The sequence below is a fragment of the Taeniopygia guttata genome, chromosome 1A (genome assembly GCF_048771995.1).
Source record: "Taeniopygia guttata chromosome 1A, bTaeGut7.mat, whole genome shotgun sequence".
Lineage (NCBI taxonomy): Eukaryota > Metazoa > Chordata > Aves > Passeriformes > Estrildidae > Taeniopygia > Taeniopygia guttata.
The window spans coordinates 54,377,961-54,400,089 of NC_133025.1; the positions used below are offsets into that span (position 1 = coordinate 54,377,961).

General features: G+C 39.5%; 1 protein-coding gene across 11 annotated transcripts in view; it reads right to left on the reverse strand.

Annotated features, from left to right (window-relative positions):
- Positions 1-22,129, reverse strand: part of TBXAS1 (thromboxane A synthase 1) — a 259,778-nt gene that overhangs the window by 75,140 nt on the left and 162,509 nt on the right. For all 11 annotated transcript variants that reach the window (XM_072923497.1, XM_072923496.1, XM_072923495.1 and 8 more), the window contains 3 exons: positions 17,943-18,031; positions 15,320-15,468; positions 13,189-13,319 (listed from right to left, as the gene is read on the reverse strand). In XM_072923497.1, the coding sequence (XP_072779598.1) occupies positions 13,189-13,319; positions 15,320-15,468; positions 17,943-18,031 (369 nt within the window). The remainder of the gene's footprint in view (positions 1-13,188; positions 13,320-15,319; positions 15,469-17,942; positions 18,032-22,129) is intronic.

The window sequence follows — 22,129 nt, forward strand, 5'->3', positions numbered from 1 at the left end:
TACATTAGGATTTATCCCGGATTTTCAGCTATATTAAACTGGCTTTTACCTAAAGTACATAAATCACATCTATATCTGACTCTCATGACTTGTGTGCATGAAGGAGTTCAGGCTTCTAACACAGTAGGTGAAAACACTGGGAAGGAAAGGATTATTTTCAGCTAACCAGTGACCAATAACAAACTGTGTTATCCTCTGCAGCTTCATGGGTGCTCAGTTCAGTTATGGGTTTTATCCAATAGATGGCTCCTCAGTAGCAGGAAGGATTCTCCCCCTGCTCTCCTTTCCTTCGTGGAGTTTCAATATGACTTTCTAATATTTACACAGCTATTATCTTGCAAATATAGGCATTTTGTGTACACCGATAAACACACAGAAGCAGCACGTGTGTGTGAATTAAAGAACAAAATAAAAATTAGATGGCATTTTATATTACTGCCTGCCACTTTGTCCTCTGCTAGTAGAGGGACACATGAAAAATGATAGCCTGGAATGCTTCCTCAAGTCAAACTAAAAATAAAAATTTAAAAAAATGTGACTATAGAAACATTAACAGCGTGCCAAATAAAAGCTGTCTTTCTCCTCAAAAATATGAGGACATCTCCCACATCTTACATATCCCTGACTGAGCAATACTTAAGGAACTTACAGGCATCATTACTACTCTGTAAACAAAAGATTTTTCACAAGAAAAAAAATAAAATCCTGTGTGTAATTATCAATATAATGACCCAGAAGGGTTCTGTGTCATTGGCAAGATGCAAGTTAGCATCATCATGAGTAAGGTTAACATTTCTGAGGCAGTGAAATGAATAAATTTCTGTTGTTTTACAGAAAAATGTAAGTAGAATAATAACCCCCAAGATATCAAGAAAATCAGGTTTATCCCATACATAGACACTTCTCTGAATCAGAAGAGCAGTTCCCAGACATTTCTGTCCTGAGATCTGTCTTGCATCTCAAGTCAGATCTGTCAAAACCTGGCAGTAACCCCACTTTGGGATTGTGACCCTCTGGTCTGACCACATGATCAACAGAAAACAGAATAATAAGTTGCATAGAAGCTAGACCATGGCTGTTTAAATTCCCATGATTTAACACTTCAGTGAGGCACAAGTATAAGCCCCCTATACCTGCTGTTAGCATCTAAAATAATATCATTCCTAATAATAATCTTTTTCCTTGAAATATTAAGCTGCTTTGAAAAGGGGAGAAAGGTACCATTTTACTACAAATACACATATAAATATGTAGCATCATATCATTAGCACAATTACAGCCATAATAACTGTAAAGAAAAAAATAACTGTCTCATCCCTGTTCAAAGCTGAGCACAATCACTGGTCTCATTTCAGCATTCCAAAAGGACTTGCCTAACTCCATGCCTCAAGTCAGCTTTTTGCTGGCTAAAACTTGAAAAATTCAAACCAGCTGGCACCTTGGTCGCTCCAAAATAAGCTCAGCAGCAGCATGCTTGACCATGGGGCTGTGACACTGTTGCTCTCCCTTAGCCCTGAGCAGACACCCCAAGCAGCCCTCTATCCTTGATGTGCATTAGGCAAAGAAACAGCACTATGTAAAGGCAGCCTTATGATCTGGTGATCCCTCTTTGCATGCTCAAAGACATTACTCTTAAACTGCATGGAACAGATTTAAACCATGGCAAGTCCCAGTCATGGTGGAGCACCAAAGCTCCATTTTCCCACTTGGCTCTCTCTCCCAGGACACTGCAGCCAGCAGAACTCACCTAGCCCCAAAGCCAAGCTTGCAGACTTTCAGCCACCTTATCTCTCTTTAAGGGGCAAATATACAGGCACGTCAAAAATCAGAGTTCACAACGGAAATACTGACAATCATTTTCACTGTGGAGCAGTTTAAAAGAGGCAGCAATGATATTCATTAAGCTGTTAATAATGGATTGTGGCACAAAGCAATTTATCAAGTTTCCACTGTAATTAAAATCACTGAATATTCGGGCACTTGCAATGCACCTAGCTCTCCCTGCTTCTGAAGCTTTACATTTTAATGTGAATTATAGCTCCCTCTCCCCAGAGAGCTACTAAAAAGCCCACTTTAATTGGTATGTTTTTAATTGAGATTACATTATTAAAAAGTGTAAATTTCTGTTGAAGAGAGAAAGGAGGTGCTCAGCTCCCCTTTAGTCTCTGTCTCCCTTAGATATAGCTTGCTTATCCCAGCGGGAGGGAAAAATGAAGGGTAGATGCTGTGAAGGAAGAGGAGAAAGCCCTGAACACTCACAGGCTGTGAAGCCAAGGCAAGGCAGCATTGTCTGCCACAGATGCGGGAATCAGGAGGGAAAGGAATCTCCACCACCTTTTAGGCTGCTCTTAACAAAAGGCAGACAGGAAACCACCACACAGGGATTCCTGCCTCATAGCCAGCTGACATGGAGGGCACATTTCAGCAAGCCTCTCCTCGAGGTTACCAGTGACAGACAATCTGTGGCTTTCCATAATAAGGAACTCTAATATTAAATTCTCCTCAAGATCCAGATACTGTCATGAGCGGATGGGGTCTAGCGAAAGCCTCTGGCTCTGCTTGCTCCAGAAGGCTGGGGGCAGGTAGGGAGAGGCAGCCCCTGGGGCAGCCTGGACACAGTGGCAAGAAGGGAATTGCCCCAAGCAAACAAAGCTGGTTGCCTTTGTGCACTGAGATGGTCAGACTGACTCGTCGCCACGTTAAAAAGAAAAGCAACTTCATGCACTTGGCATCCAAATGCTGGCCACTTAAATGGTTCTCCTGCTGGCAAGATGGACTGTCAGTGCCTCTTATCAGTAGAAGTATGGATCTGCTAAGGTAAGTAGACATGAGAGAAAAGGGAGAAATATCAAAGCAGTGCAAAGTAGATGGCAACAGCTGAGACAGATCAAGGGAAAACCCTCCAGAGATCAAAACACACTAAAAGATGGACAAGATGGTTGAACAAGAATGAAATATCATGGAACAGCTTTTTCATAACTGCTTCAGAAAAGGTCATACTGTATTGCAAAAAGAAGGCAGTGCATGGGGCTGAGAGAGGTCACTGTAGGCAAACAGAGACACAGAGAGACTAAGAGAAAAATTCAAAGATCACCCACTAATGCCACAAATGCTGCAATTCCCCTTCTAGTTCTGGAAGCGGCTCAGGAAGGAAGAATGGTGAACCAACAGCATATAAAAGAGGAAAAAAAGGATGACATGTGCAAAATAAAACTGAAATTGTTAAAACTGACACAGATAGGGAAAGATCTGTTACTACAAATAGGTCAGTAAATCTGTGATTTTTTCTAAATTAAGATTTTGATGCTATGCTCTAGTTACACGCGTCAGAGGAAAGCCTGCTTGTAGTGGGAAAGTACCCAACCATACTATTGCTCTGAACATCAAGGTAAAATTAATATATGAAATTCCCAGTCCCAGTCAATAGGCCCCTTGCAGACTGAGATCAAGAGTAAGTAAAAACAAAACAAAAAAAAAAGACCATGTAAACAAAGATTAGATCTTATATCCCATTTTGGCATTAAAGACCACTGCTCTGCTGTGCTGAAAGGTACTCTCTAGATTATTTCATTTAATGCAAGATTCCTTTTGCTTGCTGGTTTGAAAACCCCATGCTCAGAGCACAGATGAAGCAGGAAAAGGAAGGGCCTTCAGAGACCTCAGGGAGAATCTTCTGAGAAACTTGTGGGAGCACACTGTAAGGGTAACATAAAGAAGAGATGAAGAACAGTAAGAGAGACAAGTTACAGAAGAAAGGGAATGTGCACAACCTCAGGGTAACAGTTTTCCGTTTCAGCTGAAGGGGTGAATACTGAGACCATACCATGAAGGAAAACAAATGACAGGAAGCAGGAAAAGATAGGCTGGGCAAGATTTGCTTTATGCCAACAGAATCACAAAGAGAAACTGTGCTTCCAAGCCTATAGAAAGATGACCCTGAAAGACAAATTAAACACTGCTTAGGCTGGCTATTTTGCACAGATGAAAACATGCAGCAGAAAGGTCAGATTACTTACTGATTTGGCATGTACCAACAGATATATGACCACATCAGATTCTACTCTGAGTGCTATAAAAGAAAGGCAGCTGGATGTGCTTTACTCCCTTTCCAGAAAACAGAGACCTTTTTCTGAGCCCTGGACACAACAAAGCCTCACTGGTTATGTGAAATTTCTGTGGCTTCAGCATCCAGGAACATTTCCCCAAATATATACAGTGACCCACCAGGTTTCAATGGCCCTGGTTCAATTATTTTCTCTGATAAGAGTATCGGGAAAGTTGCTAACTAACCAAGGGGACAAACTTTATGTCTAAGGTCATGAAAGAGCAGCATTGAGTACTAGGTATAAAAAGTATTAAAGCCAATGCCACATCCTCCTCAAACAGATGGCCTTTCAGAAAGATTTAATCAGACACTGAAATGCATGCTGCGAATACTCATTACTAGCACAGGATCAGGCTGGGACAAGTGGCCAGCACTGACGTTATTGCCTACAGGGAATTACCACAGGCATAAACAGGATTTGCAATGTTTGAACCTCACTCTGGATAGCAAGCACAGGGTCCCTTCGTGATCATAAAGGAGGGTAAAGCAAAAAATTTATGGTGAGGTGATCCAGGTCTACATTGCAGAGACCCAGGCCCCAACAGGAAGCAACTTGCTAATTTCTTTTGCTTTCTTATCCTCTGTTTTTTTGCTTGTGCTCATGACACCACCACAAAACTCAGTGACAAAGGCCAGTTTTCTCTGGACACCACCTTCAAAGCACAATGAGCTCTTGCTCACCTTCTTTTACAGGACACATAAAATAGAGCTGTGACCATTCCATGCCCTTCAGTAACAAGAAGATGAAAAATAGGATATAGCCACAACAACCAGCACCCAGAAGAAGGAAATCACCCTTCAGTGATGGGGATGACTTCTTTGAAAAGGCAAGTTTGCCTTTCAATTCTTCCCTCTTCCAGTTTTTCAGAGAAATTTTACTGCAAATATTATTTGGAAGAGTCCTTAAGCTATCTTTTGACCTGGATTATCAATAAACAGTATTTTAAGAGATTGATTTTACCATGCAAACACAATTATTAAAAGTCATTAAAAACCTTGACATTACAAACAACTGAACATGTGAGTTAATTTATTTTCACTCTAGATGAAAAAGCCTTTTTTAGTGCTAAATATCCCACCCTTCTCAAATAAAGGGTGTTTTTCATATGCTGTAGATCGGCAAAGCCAAATGTCCATCTTCACTTTCCACAACAGCTGATGAAAACAAGAGGAAAACACACGCAAAACTTATTGACAGAAGCACTTAAGTCCTTCCTCCTTTTACCTCTTAAGGCATCCTGTTGGTTTAGTGACTTCCTGCAGATTAATGCTGCTACAGGGAGCTGAACCTCCCCTGTTCTGCCCAGAAAGGGCCAAACTTACCATATTTTGAAGGCTCTCTGAAGGAGCTCCACCATACACCTCTTGGAAAGTGAATTAGCTTTTCCTGCATAGATATTCACATTTTCCTGGTACTATCTGCAAGATCATTCTTTGCAACTGTGGATATACAAAGACTTAACCAGATTAATCACCATGAACACCCTGGTGCTCCAGTTTAACTTCTGTCCATTAGCACAAGTCTGTGTTCTTGCAAACTGAAGCATGGTCATCGCCTGTACTCAGCACTGTGGAGGCTGCACCTCGAGTGCTCTATTCAGTTCTGGGCCCCTCACTACAGGAAAGACATTGAGGTCTTGGAGCATGACCAGAAAAGGGCACTGGAGCTGGGGAAGGGTCTGGAGCACCAGTCTAATGAGGAATAGCTGAGGGAGCTGGGGTTATTTAGCCTGGAGAAAAGGAGGCTCAGGGGGAACCTTATCACTCCCTACAACCACCTGAAGGAATATTGGAGTTAGGTGGGGGTTGGTATTTTTTTCCCAAGTAATATGATAAGAGGAAATGGCCTCAAGTTGTGCCAAAGAAGGTTTTTGGATATTAGGAAATATCTTTGCCAAAAGGGTGGTCAGTTGTTGGAATATGTTGCCCAGGGAAAAGGCTCAATTATTAACCCTGGAGGTATATAAAAGTCATGTAGACGTGGCACTTGGTGGACATGGTTGCGTGGTGGACTTGACAGTGCTGGGTTAATGGGTTGGACTTAACAAACTTAAAGGCCTTTTATAATCTAAATGATTCTGTGATTCTGTATGAGAAATTCTCCAAGAAGTCATGGAGATGGCACTTTGAACCCCAGAGTGCAGCTGAGGTGACATGTGTGAATTATGAGATAGAGACATCACTCCTGTCACCTCCTGAAGAAGAAGTGGAGCTACACTGCAGTGCTTGAGAAAGACCAAAAGGGAGGAGGGAGAGGTGGAGGCATCAGAGAAAGAATCACAGATGCCAAGATTATGTTAGGGTTGCTGCAGAGCTTGCTGGAGTGGGGCAGCTAATACGTACATGATACCATGCGCCCATTCCTTGTCTAGAGCCATGACCAAGGAGACAGTAAAGCACTTCCCTAGAGCAATAGCAAGCAGAGCTGCTTGTGCTTGCTGGCAGCAGGTGGCCAGCAGACATTTGCTAACTTCTCCTGGCCATAGTGCCCATAAAGCCACGGGCTCACAGGTGTTCTGAGCTGTAGAACTGGGACAGATGCAGCAGTAATGCAAAACTATTCCTGCACACCTCAGGGAGGCAAGAAAGGCACTACTCTCGTTACTTATTCTGTCCTTGATCTCTTTTGAGCAGAGAGACCACAGAGCTGCATTTCGTGATGAAAGAACTTCAGCCAGACACTTCAGCCCAGGCCTGAAACCCAGAGATCACATTTGGTAAGCCTGCAGTTCCTCCTTGGAAAGACAACAACAGGGTGAGCAAGAAATTTCAACAGATGCCCAAAAGTAATGGGGATTTCCAGTTAATTTCCATTCAAGCTTTGTTACGTTTAAATACCCACTTCAGAAATCTTGAGAAAGTTATAAAACTCATTACATCTTTAAGAAAGATAAAATAAATACTTTTTAAAAAAAAAAAAATTCTTCAAATGTAGGAAGGAAGACAAATCACAAGCAAATGGCTTGACTTCTAAAAGAAGGTGAATAATCAAAATTCTTTTTAATCTAATGCTACTATTTTTTCCTCAGAATCACTGCATGCTGCCCAAGCACAGACACCAGAATTAATCATCATAATTTTTTTAACATATTCTAGATCAGTTATACCCTTCTACTAAAAGAAGCAGAAATAGAGCTGTGAGAACTGTGTTCAACTCCATACTTACCCCACATTTCCTCTATTTAAAACATATATTTACCTTTCTGGAAAGTCTACACTTCCACCTGACAAAGGCGGTGGATAATGGGATGTTCAAACTGTAAGAAAGCCCAGCAGAACAAAATCACAGCACCTCTCCAACAGATTTTGAAAAACAAAAGGACCAGACTGATCCTTTGTTTTACTGACTTCATTAATCAATAAAAATAGATTTTTTAATATTGCCATATAGTATGTATCCTTAAATGGACACCACCTTCTTCCTAACACAAATTTTGCTTGGTTTTCTACAAAGGCAAGAATACTGCACACTATTAGAAGGTGTCTAATCCTCCCATCTGCTGTTTCCATAGAAAAAATATTTACTTTTAAACATCTGTATTGCGTTTACACAGTTCAAACACACACATAGCTCCTGGAATGTACATAGTATTTAGCAAATTTTTAACTAACTTTTCTTTGTAATTGTATAGTTTTCCCTTGACAAGGAGAGGATCAGACTTTTTCAGGAGGATTACCTCTGCTCAACTCATTTTAAGCAGCTCTTGAATAAAATAGTTCATTAGTTCATGAAAAGGAAAGACTCCAGGGAACTGCTGGGGAAGGAAGAGAAAAGAACAGAGTGTCACAGTAATTAGGTTTTCAGATTGTCGCTTATCCTCCAGAATGCAGGTACACACACACATGTCCCTCTTCCCCTTAGGGGAGATCATTGCATGTTTATCCCTGGGAATCAGTGTACCAGAGATTAAAACTCTAACCCAACCATAATTTCCCAGAAAGACACTAAAAGTTACCTCTTCTTTATAGCACATTTCCTTAGCTAGTCTGTAGAGCAAGAAATGCCCATCCCCCCTTTGCAGAAATTTAAATACTTTAGTTTCAGAGTTGCTCAAAATTCAGTCTTCTGACCTTTTTAGGCTCCCATGGCTGATGCTGAAAAACCAAAGGATTTTCAGCATTTTTTTTCCACTCACTAGGAATCTCTCATGCTTGCCCAGGTGTACGGGCAGCCTGGGAAAAGCAGAGCCACTGACTGTAGCTACTGGTGATCAAGGATGATGACTGGCCAGGAATGAGGATGGAAGCAGGGAAAACTGGAGGAGGTTGCAATTGTTGACCAGAGGACAACCTATTTTGAACTATCCCTGGAACAGCAGACTACAGAGCATCCCAGAGACACACCAATTCAAAGGAGGCTAAATTGTCACCAGGACTGACACCACTGTACAGTTTCTGTGTGGCTTTACACCACAGAGCTCAAAGGGAAGCAGGGTTCCCAGCAGCACAGCCTTCACACTCTTCTCATGTTGTCCCTTCTGTCTGCTCTGTGTTTGCATTAAAAGCACTCAAGTAGTATGTAAGTCTCCAGCCAGACTGACTGAAAGGCAAACTGAGATGCCAGTGAATAGTTCTGGTGATACTTCCCTGTGCTTTGTCACCCAAATTGTCATTCCAATTTCTCTTGAGAACACCAAGAAGTAGCTGATGGTCATCAGAAACATCATGAGATCACTACTGGCATGTATTATGTGACCTTGAATTATGCATTCATAGCAGACAGCATGACTGGAAAAATCAGGAAATACCAGAAGAATGTGTTGAAGCCTCTATGAATTCTCCAATTCTCCATGTAAAAGTATGCTTATTTTCAATAGTGGATTTTCCCACAGATCTGTTGTGATTTTCCAAAAAATAATCAATAGCCTTAAATTGTTACAATACAATTGTTGTTATTACTTCAGAATACAAACAAAACTCTGGACTTTCATCCGCTGACAGGGGACTTAGTTTCAACCCACAGTTTTCGAAGAGTCTCAGTTTTGAGCACTATGTAAGACTCCTTCATCTAGACATCATAATTTAAAAGAAACCAGTAGGTTAAGAACTGAGCTATAACAGGATATAAAAATAACTCTAACACAAAATCAATTTGCATATCAGATTATTAAATGAAAATCTATCAAAGAGTCATCTATTGAAGTAAACAAATGGTCTATCTGCCCTGTCTCTGGAAATATTTTGCCTCAGCGAAAAACTTAAACCTGGGCAGATAATGGGCAGATAATCAGGGTAAGGTATTTGAACATTTAAATCTTGCTGGATTCTTTAAAGTAGGTGTTAAGTGATGCATAAAATTTGTGCTGTTTCTTCTGAGCTGGGTAAATTTGCTCTTCTGTAAATAGTGGGGAAACCTTTTACAATAATTTGAATCCATGAATAAATGTAATGTATTAAAATTTCTAACGTACAGGCATTAAATGTTTTTGTACATAAGCCAAATGAGAGGAATATCCAGGACTAGAATTATTGAAGTGACCACAGAAAGATAATATATAATTAAAATGACATCTGCACCACTAACCGAGGGGATGAGAGAAAGCGACATCACAGACCTCATATAAGCTCCAAGTGTATTATTAGATCTAAACCTGGCTGTAAAATTACTATCTACCCAAGGGATTATCTTTAGGCATTCAGAAGCATTGTTTCATTTACTGATAGAACAGGGATGATAACAGGCTGACTTTGCTTGTCACATTGTTTTTTGGCCTTTCTTTATTCTTTGTTCACATTAGCTGTAGATAAGAGGAAGACAAGTTTCAGCTGAATCATGGTCATGGAGCTTTTCATTGTTTTAGTTTGCTCCAAAGGCTTTTTTTATCCTCCCTTCCCCCTCCCCTCAAGAAAAGAACCCCAAAGCATTTTTAATGGTGCTAAAATCAATGGGGAGTAAAAGATGCGCACAATGTAACATCCAGGAATGTGGCAAACTAAGGAATACCCATTGGCCTAATGCACCTCAGTGAGACCATAAGACTTTGCTTATAGCTCTCATTATTGGCACAAAGAACCAGTGGCTGCTAGTTACATCTTGGCCTTATTAAAATTCAGTGCCAAAACTCCAACTGGTTTCAGTGGGTGCATTTCATCATTTGAAACCTAGGACAGAGGATGTAATTCTTCTGTGGGGGAATTCATCTGTGTAGAGATGAGGTGGGGACACCTCATCTCTACACATTTAATTTCTGCATTAAATTGAAAAAAGCTGCATTTTCTTCTGTTTCACACACCATTGTTATGTCTCTGACATAAATATTAGTTGCCTATATTTATTACAAGACTCATGTGCCACCAATCTAAAACATTCAAAATTCTAATATTTTGGCAGTGAAAAGGGAAAAAAAGAATGTCCCAGACTTTCCAGTCACTTCTGAACAATAGTGATCCTGAACTGCAAAGGAGACTTAATTTGCATTGAGAAATCTGTCCCTAATAGTCTAACTCCTAGCACTTGAAATAGCTCCCATATGCCGATTTTGCAAACTAAGCAAAGATCCAGGAGCAGACGGCTCCACAGCCAGCCATGGAGCTGTGCACACACTGCTAAGGCAAACACGGACCTTGCACCTTCCCCCACCTTGTCCTGGTGTTGGGCACCCAGTGCCATGTGTTATCTCTTACAGCACCTCCCAATATCCCTTCCCATAGAACCCAGAGCCTCAGTCAACTGCTGTAACCTGCAAATGGGCTGCGTTATGCAGATTTCTGCCTCCTGATCTTGTCACTGCAACTTTGCTTTTTTCTGTGCTGTCCCTTGTTAAAGGGAGTGACCAGGTCTAGCACAGAGAAGGGTTTAGCCCATGATTGATCCCATCAGTGCTAGGGCCACAGAAACACACTGCATTTCATTAATAACAGTTAATACAGCAATCACTTTCAATCCACATTAGGTTGTTTCATTGTCCCTTTTAAGCTTTCATAATTCATACACAGAATAGACTTTCCATGCAGATCCCTTTGGCATGAATCTTTGATTTAAAACTGTCCATACCTACAGCCACATCTGTAGGCCATTAAAAGTTCACACTGGACCTATGCAGTAGAAATGAGGTGCCTGCAAGCAGTTTATATGCATCATCACTGCCAGAAAATATTCCTGCAGCAGTCAGCCTGGACCAGGAACCTTGTTTATGAATCATAAGTTTTTTGTGGCCAGTCAGTGGTGCTTACCATCCTTTCAGATGAAAAGAAAAACAAAGACTGATAAAGGTGGGCTGAAGGAACAATAAGCAGCATGTAGTGATAAACAGCAAGAAATGTAGAAGGGAGACATCAATGCAGAAAAAGCCAAAGAGCAGCAATGTATTTTAATATAGATTTAATTTTTAAAGGTGTCCTGGAAGTAATGTAGGGTAAACCAAAATAAATTTTATCCTGAAAAGTGGCAGCTGTGGGGTGAAGCTGTGAGAATAATTTGGCAAGATCCTTTCTCACCTGTGCTGTTACTCCTTCAGCATTACTCTTCATCTCAGAGGGGTAAGAAGAATCTCTTACACCTCAGTATTAACAGCTTTCTTCATGTGGATGCTGTGTGTTTCATGCTAATTGTTATGCAAAAATTTGTTTCAGTTACCTCAAAAATGGAATTCTCACTGATATTCTGTTTCTCACAACACATCCATATTCCTCCATGAAAAGAAATGCAACTTCATGCAATAAAAGGAAATGAAAGTGGAATGCAAAAAAAAATTAAGTGAAAAAATATGAAAAGAAATGAAAGGAAACCTCAAGAAATGAAATCTTGATATTTCATATCCTTTAATGAAATGAAAATTAATTTCATTAAATAAAATGAAAAATCAAATAATTAAATTAAACATCATGGGATAAAGGGAAATGAAATTTATAAAAAAAAACCCTAAAAAATAAATTAAATGAAACAAAGAAATCAAATGAAATCTTGAGATTTCATGTCATGAATGAAAATTAAAAGTCAAGGAATTAAATGAAATTAAATTCAATGGAATGTATTGAAATGAAATGAAGTTAAATTAAAAGAAATTAAAGAAAACATACCAAAATGGAATTACATGAAATCTTGAGATTTCTTTTCTTTCCCAAAATGAGTTTTCATTTTGTGAAAGGAAATGACATGCCAAATAAAAGAATGAAATTAAATGAAATTTAAAAACTGAAATTAAAAACTGATATGAAATGCAACAAAATTAAATTAAATGAAATCTTGGGATTTCATTTCTTGAAAGGAAGGACATTACAAGTCAAGAAATGAAATGAAATTAAACTTAATGGAGAAAAAGGAAAAGAAAGGAAAAATAAAATTAAATTAAAAGAAATCTTGGGATTTAATTTATTTTCATGCTTGTTCTTCTTTGGTCCAAAACAAGCTTTTGTATCATAGAACTGAAGCACAGGCCTATGTTCCAAATGCTTCATATACCAAAAACAGAGAGACTTTGATTAAAGAGTATGTGCCTTCACATACTTCATAAAAGAAGAGTGACTAAAAACAAACACAGAAAATCTCCTCAGAGTGCCTTATGTTTGAAAAAAAGAAGTAACAAATGATTTGCTAACAATGGGTAGCCATTTGTTTGCACACTTCAGGTGGTATTTACTGCCTTTCTATTTAGCCATCTCAGCTCAGTGACTGCTCTAACCAGACATTCAGATTCTTCCCATGTTCCAAAGCAGCAGGAACTGGCACAGGACTCTGTGAAACCCTCTTCAGCTCTTAGGGAGAGATTGGGTTAAAACACTCAGTGGGGGCTTTTTATTTTCCTCTGGTCCTTGAGGAAAAGTAGTGTAGACATGACACATGACTTTAGGATGAGAAAAAATTCCACAGGCTGAATCCTTCCTTCTGAGTCTAGAAACTAGGCTGAGAAATCATCTCAGATGTAACTTTTCTGCATCCTTACTTGAAGAGCTAAGAGAAGCAATATTGGAATGTGTTAACAATTCTGCCTGACGGTACATAAACCTAAAAATCAATCAAATCTTCACTAAAACACTTGGAATGTTCAGAAAGATTGAGTTTGTTTTTCAAAGAGGCTTATGCCACTTCCAGTTTTTTCTGAAAACATTTGCTTATCCATGTATTTATCACAAAATAGTCTTACCTGAGCTGCATCCTGTTGGTGTCTGTAGACAATTGCATTTTTTATGGTTTGGATAAAAAATCCATTCAGTTCCTTTTGTTTCTTATTTGGAAAAATGCGTAGTAATGGGATCATTATGGATGGGAAAGAAACTGTAAGAGATTTTAAAGAAGAAAATATTGAATCAGACTGCGAGGGCATATAATCCTCCCCCTTGCTCTACCTTAATATTATAAAAGTTATCAAGTGGGATGTGTTCCTTTTATGAAAACTGATTTTTCCTCTCTTCCACTCCCTTTAGCAACCTGTGAGAGTGGAAGAGAAAGAGGTTTCCCTTTTGGAGATGTCCTGCTGGCCATGACTCCCTTTCCAGACAGATGCCTTCCAAGCTTGTTTCCACAATATCTCAGGATTTTGGTTCAGATTTTTGGTGTCACAGAGCCACCACAACAAAGGTGAGCATTATTTCTCCTACCTGCTCAGACAATTACATAGGGAAAGTCGAAAATCTTGAACTGGCCTAGCAGCTTCTGGCACCCCCACGTGAAACTGGGTCGTTTTCATTCCTTTTTAACAGGAATGAGCAGGAATTCACATAGGCCCCTAATACTCTACAGTATTAGGGACTTAGATGAAGGATGGGGCTCTTTAGCAGGGCCTCTTGCAACAGGACAAAGACTATGGGGTTTAAACTAAAAGAGAGCCAATTCAGATTAGATATAAGGAAGAAGTTCTTTACAATGAAGCTTTTAAAACAGGGGCACAGGTTACCCAGGGAGGTGATGGATGTCCCATCCCCGGGAACATTCAAGGTCAAGATGGAGGAGCAAACTGACCTGGTAAAAGACATCCCTGCTTATTGCAGAGGATTGGACTAGATTACTTTTTAAGGTCTCTTCCAACATAGAATACTGTGTGATTATGTTTCTCTAAATAGGCCACAGACTCAGGAAGTGGGATATAATCACAAGGATGGTCTTCAGTCCATACTTTTATAGTCACAACCTAGAAACCTGAGTGAAGGCTTATATCCTAATAAACCCCTCATAAACTTATGAACAACTTAAGACTAATGAATCCATAACTGGATAAACCCTGTCCTGCCTACAGGCCAACTACATTGTGGAAATTTTCACCACATTAATGAATGAGCAGAAAGAGATGAATCAAGGAATCCAACTCCAAACACTACAGAAACTTTTCTTTTATGAAGGACACTTTGCTCTTAGATGTATACGGGCACATTTCTGTCCCTTAAGATTTTGGTTACAAATCACATTTTGCAATCAGGTTAAATGTTAACCCCAGGGCAATTTGGATACACAACTCCAGAAGGAAACAGTTGATGTGCTGTGGGTAGAGGTGCAATCTGTAATGCCAGCAGGATCAGATGGGCACAGGAAACTTTGCCACTGGGCCACCTGATACTACTGTGTGCAGGTCTAGATAACAAGATGATAAAACCTCAAAAGCCTTGACTATGCTGTGGCTTCCTCAGCTGTGATTCTTACTGCCCTTGAATTATCAAGATCATCACCACCATGAAGCCTAAGCTTTCATGCCTTAGAACTACATGATTTTATAGCTCATTCTTGCATTGCCTATCTATTAATCTAAAATAAATGCATTCTGTTCAGGACACCTGTGTTCTTTATCCTTCAGAGCCATCAACCAGGCTGTGGACAGTGTTTAAGAAAGAATTGGGAGTACTTATACAATCTGTTTATACTCTTCCACCTCTTTTCTTTAGTGGGTTGTTAATGGGTGGGATTTCAATCTCTACTAAGCAAACCAAGTGCACAAAAACTTTACACTTAGGTCCCAAAGGGAAATTACTCTGTTTTAGTGAGAAGTATACTAAAAAAAATATTGTAGAAACTGCAGGACCCAGAAACTTTCCTGTCAGATGAACCAGGAGCATTGTGTTCCTGGACTCTCAGTTTCTGGAGTAAATTTCATTAATGGTGACAAGACCTGTAGAGCATGTGGTGGAAATGTCAAGGGTAGAAGTGGTGTGTGGGTTGCATTCTGAATCCCTCTGAAATTATGTCAGCTATAATACTTCCTACCCTGGCTTCAGCATGTTTTGCAATTTAACAATGACTTTTATGAAATTACCACAAGAAAGTAGACAAACGTAGACTATACTCACGGATTAAAATAAGAAGAGGCTTAAACAAAGACATTTCGAAGAATGTTCTGCAATTCTTAACAAAGGGGTCATCAGGATTCTTCTGGGAATCCACCTCAATACCAAAAGCTACGCTACCAACGACATCCAAGGTAAAGCAGTTGTAACACCTGCATTTAATTGAAGAATGATAAAATATTATCTACAAATATCTACAATCTATCTATACCCATTAATCTTGCTTCTACAAACATCACATAGCATTAGTGTTTGCCACTGAGTTTTCTTTTGCTTTTAGATTTGAGCTTTGCCAACAAGATATGTTTCCATCATTCTGACAAATGGTGATACTTGATAATGATCACTTTCTCCATACCTACAAAGTGAACACATTTTCATACAGCTCAGTAGTTCCACAAAAATTTTATTAAAAACAATTTAATTTGTTATGACATAGAAATCGAATGCAACACATCAGAGATGCATAAGCATTTTCTTAGTATGCATCCTAATAAATGAGACCATTCCTTTCTCATTTTTAACTGCAAAAACCACACCTATTTCCAGTCCAGTCTGAACGCTCAGAGACAAGAGGCTCTTAGGTAAAATTAAGGTCCTGAAGGATTTCTTTCTTTTTCTTCTTCATACCTGCTTTGTAATGTAACTCTGTGGATAAAATCAAGAGAAACCGATGCCAAGTGAAATCTGAAGAGGAGCCACCAGTGCTTTGAGAACTCCAACTGATCTGTGAACCATGATATAGAAACTGCAGAACTTACTAAATGGCTCCCTGAATATCTCACCATCTATCCATTTGTCTTACCATCTTTATTTTCCTAGTGGGCTTTAGCAGCTCTATTAAATTTTGAGGTAAGTGGACTGAGAATGTAAAATATCATTAGAATTTGATTCCTCTGATCTGTGGTGAAGTAAGCAACGTGTGTACTTCCATGAGCCTTACAAAAGGCTAATATCAGTCTCTGTTGTTTTAATCTGAGTGAGCATGTATGAAGAGAACAACAGGAGTCAGGCCCATTATATCCTGCATATATTATGTGAATCAGTATTTCTAAACTACAATCTTTGTGACCTGCCATTCTGATCACACCAGAGAATAATTAAAAGATAACAAAAATAATACAACACTCACTTCTTTTGGTCTTCAACTCTTACACACACACAAAAAGCATCATTAGAAGTTAAAATGTTAAAGGGGGGGGGCATTGCTATGAAACAATAATTTCAAAAGGACTCAATCATCTACCTCTCCAAGGTACTGAAAAAGAAAACAACCTTAAAAACTAAATTTTGAGTTGTTGGCAAAACACGAAACAGCTAAAGACAACTAAGGTCATAGGAGTTTACAGATAGGTCTTTTCATCCAAAAAAACAGCTCCCAAGGCAATTCTGTAAAACTGCAGTGGAATGAGAATCACATTTATAAATACATCAAACCTGCTGAAATGGTAGTATGGTAAAACAACTGGAAATATCATGTTCCCAGATGGTCAACATCATTCATTTATACATTCAAAGGGTCTTTTCCAAAGTGTCTCTTGAGAGGTGAAACCCTATAGTGAATCGATAGCTAAAAGACCACTCAAAGACAAAGGACAAATGGAAAAATGGAAAAGACTGAAAGGACTGAAAAGGTCAATTTTCATCACAGCACTAGGCTAGTACAAGGTATCTCGAGGTTTCATAGTATCTCTTCAGCTGTTTATTAAAGAGATCTCTGTGCACACATGCACGTGCACATGTACATGAAAAAAGATTAATAAATTGTGGCTAAATATGCATTTCTTCTGATGAAACAATATTATTTGTGCTGCTTCAGTTTGGGAAAATCATGAAGAACTTCAGAAGGCACTGACCAACCCAGCAAACAAAGTGAAAGAAAAATGAAGCAAAAATAGTGCCTGTTAGAAAGAATGTATTTGAACTACTACCCAGGACCTTAGAGGAGATGCAGCTACTCAGAGAAGGGACTAGATAGTGTTGTGAACAGTTCAGTGAAGACCTCTGATGAAAGAGCAACAGAAAAGATAATAGGATATTAAATGCATAACAAATGAGAGAAAGTACAATATGGAAAATATTAAAATGTAATTTGATAAATCAATGGTGCATTTTCATCTGGAGTAGTCATCCTGTTGCTTCCCCAAAGCTAGCATGCCACGAGAGGGAGTTATGAAAAATGTGGTAAGAATAATTAACTGCTCAAAAAAGCCTCATATAAAAAAAAGCAAAAGAGTGATGGACTAGATATATTTGGTACTAGACAAATTCTTATGTTTGTACATTATTGGCAGCCTGCAGAGAACAGACTGGACAGGGACTGATGCAGGTTCCTTTGTCCTTCCAACTGTTAAAACTTCATTAAGTAACTACCAGAAATACATTAGATGCTTTACCAAAATTACTTTTCAAGTATGCAATGGCTGTCCCAGGAAGAAAAGGCTTTTACCAGACACACCCTCCATTAAACTATGACCTCCATTTTTCAAAATGAGGGAAGAAAAAAAAAAAAAAAATCTTTTCTAAGGTAAGTGTGAATTTAGAATAACTGCTGCCATTGACATTTTTCTTGGGTTGTTTTTTTTTTTTTATAATTTGTTACTAATTTTTGACATGTTTAACATACCTCTGGATATCAAAAGCTTTGCTGGAATCTGCATAGACTTTCAAGTTACACAGCAGGATGTCACAGGCCTGGTTTATCAGTGGCGTCATCTGGAAAGAAACATATTGAATTGTGAAAAAACATTAAAATGTTAAGAAAAAACACCAAACAGAAATAATTATTTTAAAATATTTTTTATCTAATAAATGGGATAGAGCTGTCTGTTTCCTATACAGGTTTTGTTAGGCACTTATGTGCAGGTAAGATGAAACATTGGCACTTTCTGCTCAAAATAAACCTACACATTACAGGGATGCCCTTCTCCAGCTCTGGGCCTAAATGCAAGAGGCTGTGTCACCTACCTGACCAACAGTGCTACAGACACAGAGACCTATCAGGCAAATATATCTCCCTCCCTGTTTAATCGTTACAAACAATGATTTATCATGATCTTCATTTGCACTACACCACATTTAGTTTACATGTGTTCCAGGGCAGAAGGAATAATGCTTTCCAAAGTCCTGTAAAGGCATTGGCATCAGTTCTATCCTGTCATCTCTCAGTTTGAGGGACTTAAAAGGTAGCTGGAAAATGACCTGGGATACCACTACAAGCTGCTGAGGGCAAACTGCTACTGGTACATGAGGAAAGGCTTTTCTCAAGTGATGATGCCATTAAACAGACATTTGTGTGAATTTATTAATCTAAGGATTCTTTCCAGTCACTGACACATGGTGGTCAGGTAGACTTAACCACAGCTTGGCTGTAGCCACCAGTGCAATAGTCTCTTCTTTAGGGCTTCATGGAAACCATAGCATAGGCAAACATCAAGGTCTCATTAGAGTCTCACTTTCTGTCTCTTTAGCTTCCTGAGGGATCAGACACTTCCCTAAATGTACCAAATGGGGGGACAGAGGAAGGGAGTAGCAGCAATCCAGCCATGAACCAAAAGGAATTATATCCTACAGCTCTTTCCCATATAGACTACAAAGAGCAGCCTACATCTTAATACCAGAGTCTTGCCTCAACAACTATGTCAAGCATCAGCAGTGTACACACAGAAACTTGCCTTTCCTTCCTGAACTACCTCCTTCAGCATACGGATGTCAACAAACATGAGAACAGATTTATCCTACTCCTCTGACATCCTTGTTACCAAAAAAGACTTACTGCAGCCTCACAGCACACTCTGAGAGCTATGCAGCCTGCCCAGCCAAGTCCATTTTGCTTGGCACTTCTACCTCTGTGAAACTGGCATAACACTTTGTGCACAGGCACACTGCCATCTTAACACATGGGCAAGACTACACGCAGTCAAAAGGCCAACGCGGGAGCATCCAATATGTTTTCCAAAGGCACAAGTCTGACTCAAGAACTTGTCTAGCTGCTCTTGAGGTCTCGTGCCTATATGAGAGAAATTACATTGAAAAGCCAGGTCGATTTGGGCTTTGCTACAGTGTCACAAGACAACTCTGGTGCCAGATTAGTGTTTGGGAAAAGGAGCTGTTACACTTTTGGGAGGTGCACACCTCAGTTATGTGGCAGCCTTTTTCATCTTTTGGCTTTCTAAAGAAGGTCCCCGGCAGCAAGCTTCATCTCCAAAGAAGCTTCAACCAAATTAATACATCTCTGTTCAACAGATTGAACCAAGGTGAAATATTTTATAATCTCTGGGTCCAGGCTCCCCCAATGAACTGAACCAGCCAAGGAGAACAAAATTAAAATCAGTTTTTTAACAGGTATGATGTTTCTGAAACAGATGGTGATCATTTCAGATTTTCCTTTTATTGCTTTATTTTCTCTTTTATTCTTCATCACATCACCAGATCTGTAAGCAGCCAGCTGGTTGCTATCACCTTTCAACAGCTGGCAGAGATATCAGGGGCACGTACGTCTGGCCAGGGCATCCCACAGCACCTCTGCTCTTTGCACATTCCACCAGTCTTTAGAAATACTGTTGCAATTCATTCCCAGCCATAAGGTATTTTTATTAGTAAATCTAACCAGGAAAACAGGGAGGCGGGCACGTGGATTTGATCTACTGTTAGCATGATAGTAACAGAGTCATGTCAGTAAGACAATTATTTGTATATGAAAGCTACGGGAGATATTTACTCTGGAATCCTAGGTTGGGTTTGGGTTTTTTATTTCCCTGGGGGACATAAATTAGTGCAAGATTGCAAACTACAAAGATCACAGACTGAAACATTTTCAAATCTCGTAACACCTCAAAATCTTTGACCGATTGTCAAAAAAAATAGTGTCAGGGTAGGTGAACTATACCAAGCATAGAAACTTGACATGTTGATCTACACTGGCTTGGGTATCAGTTACTTCCCATACATTCTGATTTGCCAGTCAGAACATAAAACCTGCATAACCTGCCTGAGATTCAGTTCTTGATGGGTAAATAAACCCCAGATGCTTTGTGTTCAGATTGGCTGAGAGTAACAGGATGAAGAAAAATCTAAACAATATGGTCCCTGTAAATATTTGATCTGACAGTTATCTAATAGCAAGAGTAGCCCAGAGTCCAAATTTCTTTCTTTCTGCCAAAGAAGAGCATTTGGGGTTAGGGTTTTCATGATGCCAAGGGTTTTGCTGTATAAATCCTGCCAATATGCTATTTGGCACATAAGAACAATTAGCTTCTGCTTCTGCATATGTACAGTGCATGTGGATCTTTGCACTATTCAAAAGCATCCGAGTCACATTCCTCCAGTTAGATGTGGCCCTCAGTATTCATCAGTATTATTATTCCCCTTGTTATTAGCATCCAAACCAAAAACTAGAAGGCTGGATCATATTCACTGTAGGCAGACACACTGGAGACTTTACTGTTTACAGACAGCAAGCAGAAGTTGTGTTGGACCTCTTGTCCCACAAATGTTATAAAATATAAAGGAGAGAGAAGGAGAAAGAATATACCCCTAACACAAGAATTGCTTCTCTTCCAAATTTCAAGGCCCTGAATAAAACCAGGAAAAGAGCAGAGTGATAAAAAGATGTTTTGTGAGAGGATTTGTTTCCACCACCTGAGAGTGCAGCTGTGCTATTCCTGGGCACAACTTACCAAAATGAGCAACTCAACAAGATATTGGCCTGAGGCTCAAGTTTATGCACATTTCATGTACTAGTTTTTACATTAGTGATTTGCTTTGCCTTATGTGAGCACACTTGCTTTGTCCAGCAACAGCAGCAGTTTCCAGAGACTGCTGGAAACTCCCAAAATGCCTTTGACCAATGTGCACAGACTAACAGCAAATCAAGGAAACCTTAATGGCTGGACTGTCAGATCTTGTGTCCTAGTGGGACATGAAAGATCTACATGCCTGAGAGTGACACTAGAGGATTTTTCTGCACTGTTCTGCCATGTTATTACAAGCTCTGCTTTCTGTCTCTCTTTCTTTGAAAGAAATGCCTCAACACAAACTTCACAGGTTATTTAGGACAATGCTACATTAAACTGTGCTCTCTTTAATTTTTGTGTTCTGTTTTGTTTAAATGGTTTGTTAATGGAGGAAAGAATCCTTGGCATACTGATAGAAGATGACAAGACTACTGCAACACCATCAGAATAAATAAAAATCAATAGGTTTTCTGCTGGTGTTGGCTGTAAAAGAGAGGAAAGCTATTTATCAAGTCTGACAAGGGGTCCAGAACTGCAGGATCATCATAGGCATCACAGCAAAAAAGAAGAGGAACAAAATAAGAAATACTAAATAGGGGATCAAGGTTGGTACAGCAAGATCACTAACATGTCAGCTTGTTTCAATACATAACAGCTGAGGAGAGCATGACAGGAACACTGGGAAATGTTTCTGTTATTTAGAGCCTCTAGGTATTATAATTCACCAATTCCTCATGAATTAGATCTTGGATCAACTTTCAGTGATTGGTGTTGCTCCCACTCAACAGATAAAAGTTGTTTCATGTGCAGAGAATTTAAGCAGCTTCTGTCAGATCACCCACAGGCAGTCAATGGAAGAGCTGGAAGTGACATTTCTTGGGTTTCCTGCCTCCTGTCTCTCATTTCTCATTCTTAGTGCTTCCACAGCAATGGCACTATAAAGTTCATTCAGGGGTCTTACTAGAAAGAGCTTATTATTAGATCTGCTACCAGCTCCAGTGGCATCTCATGTGGGATGCTCCCCAGTCTTACTGCAGGATCAAGCTTACGAGTCTATTGCTTTATTCAACAACACTAC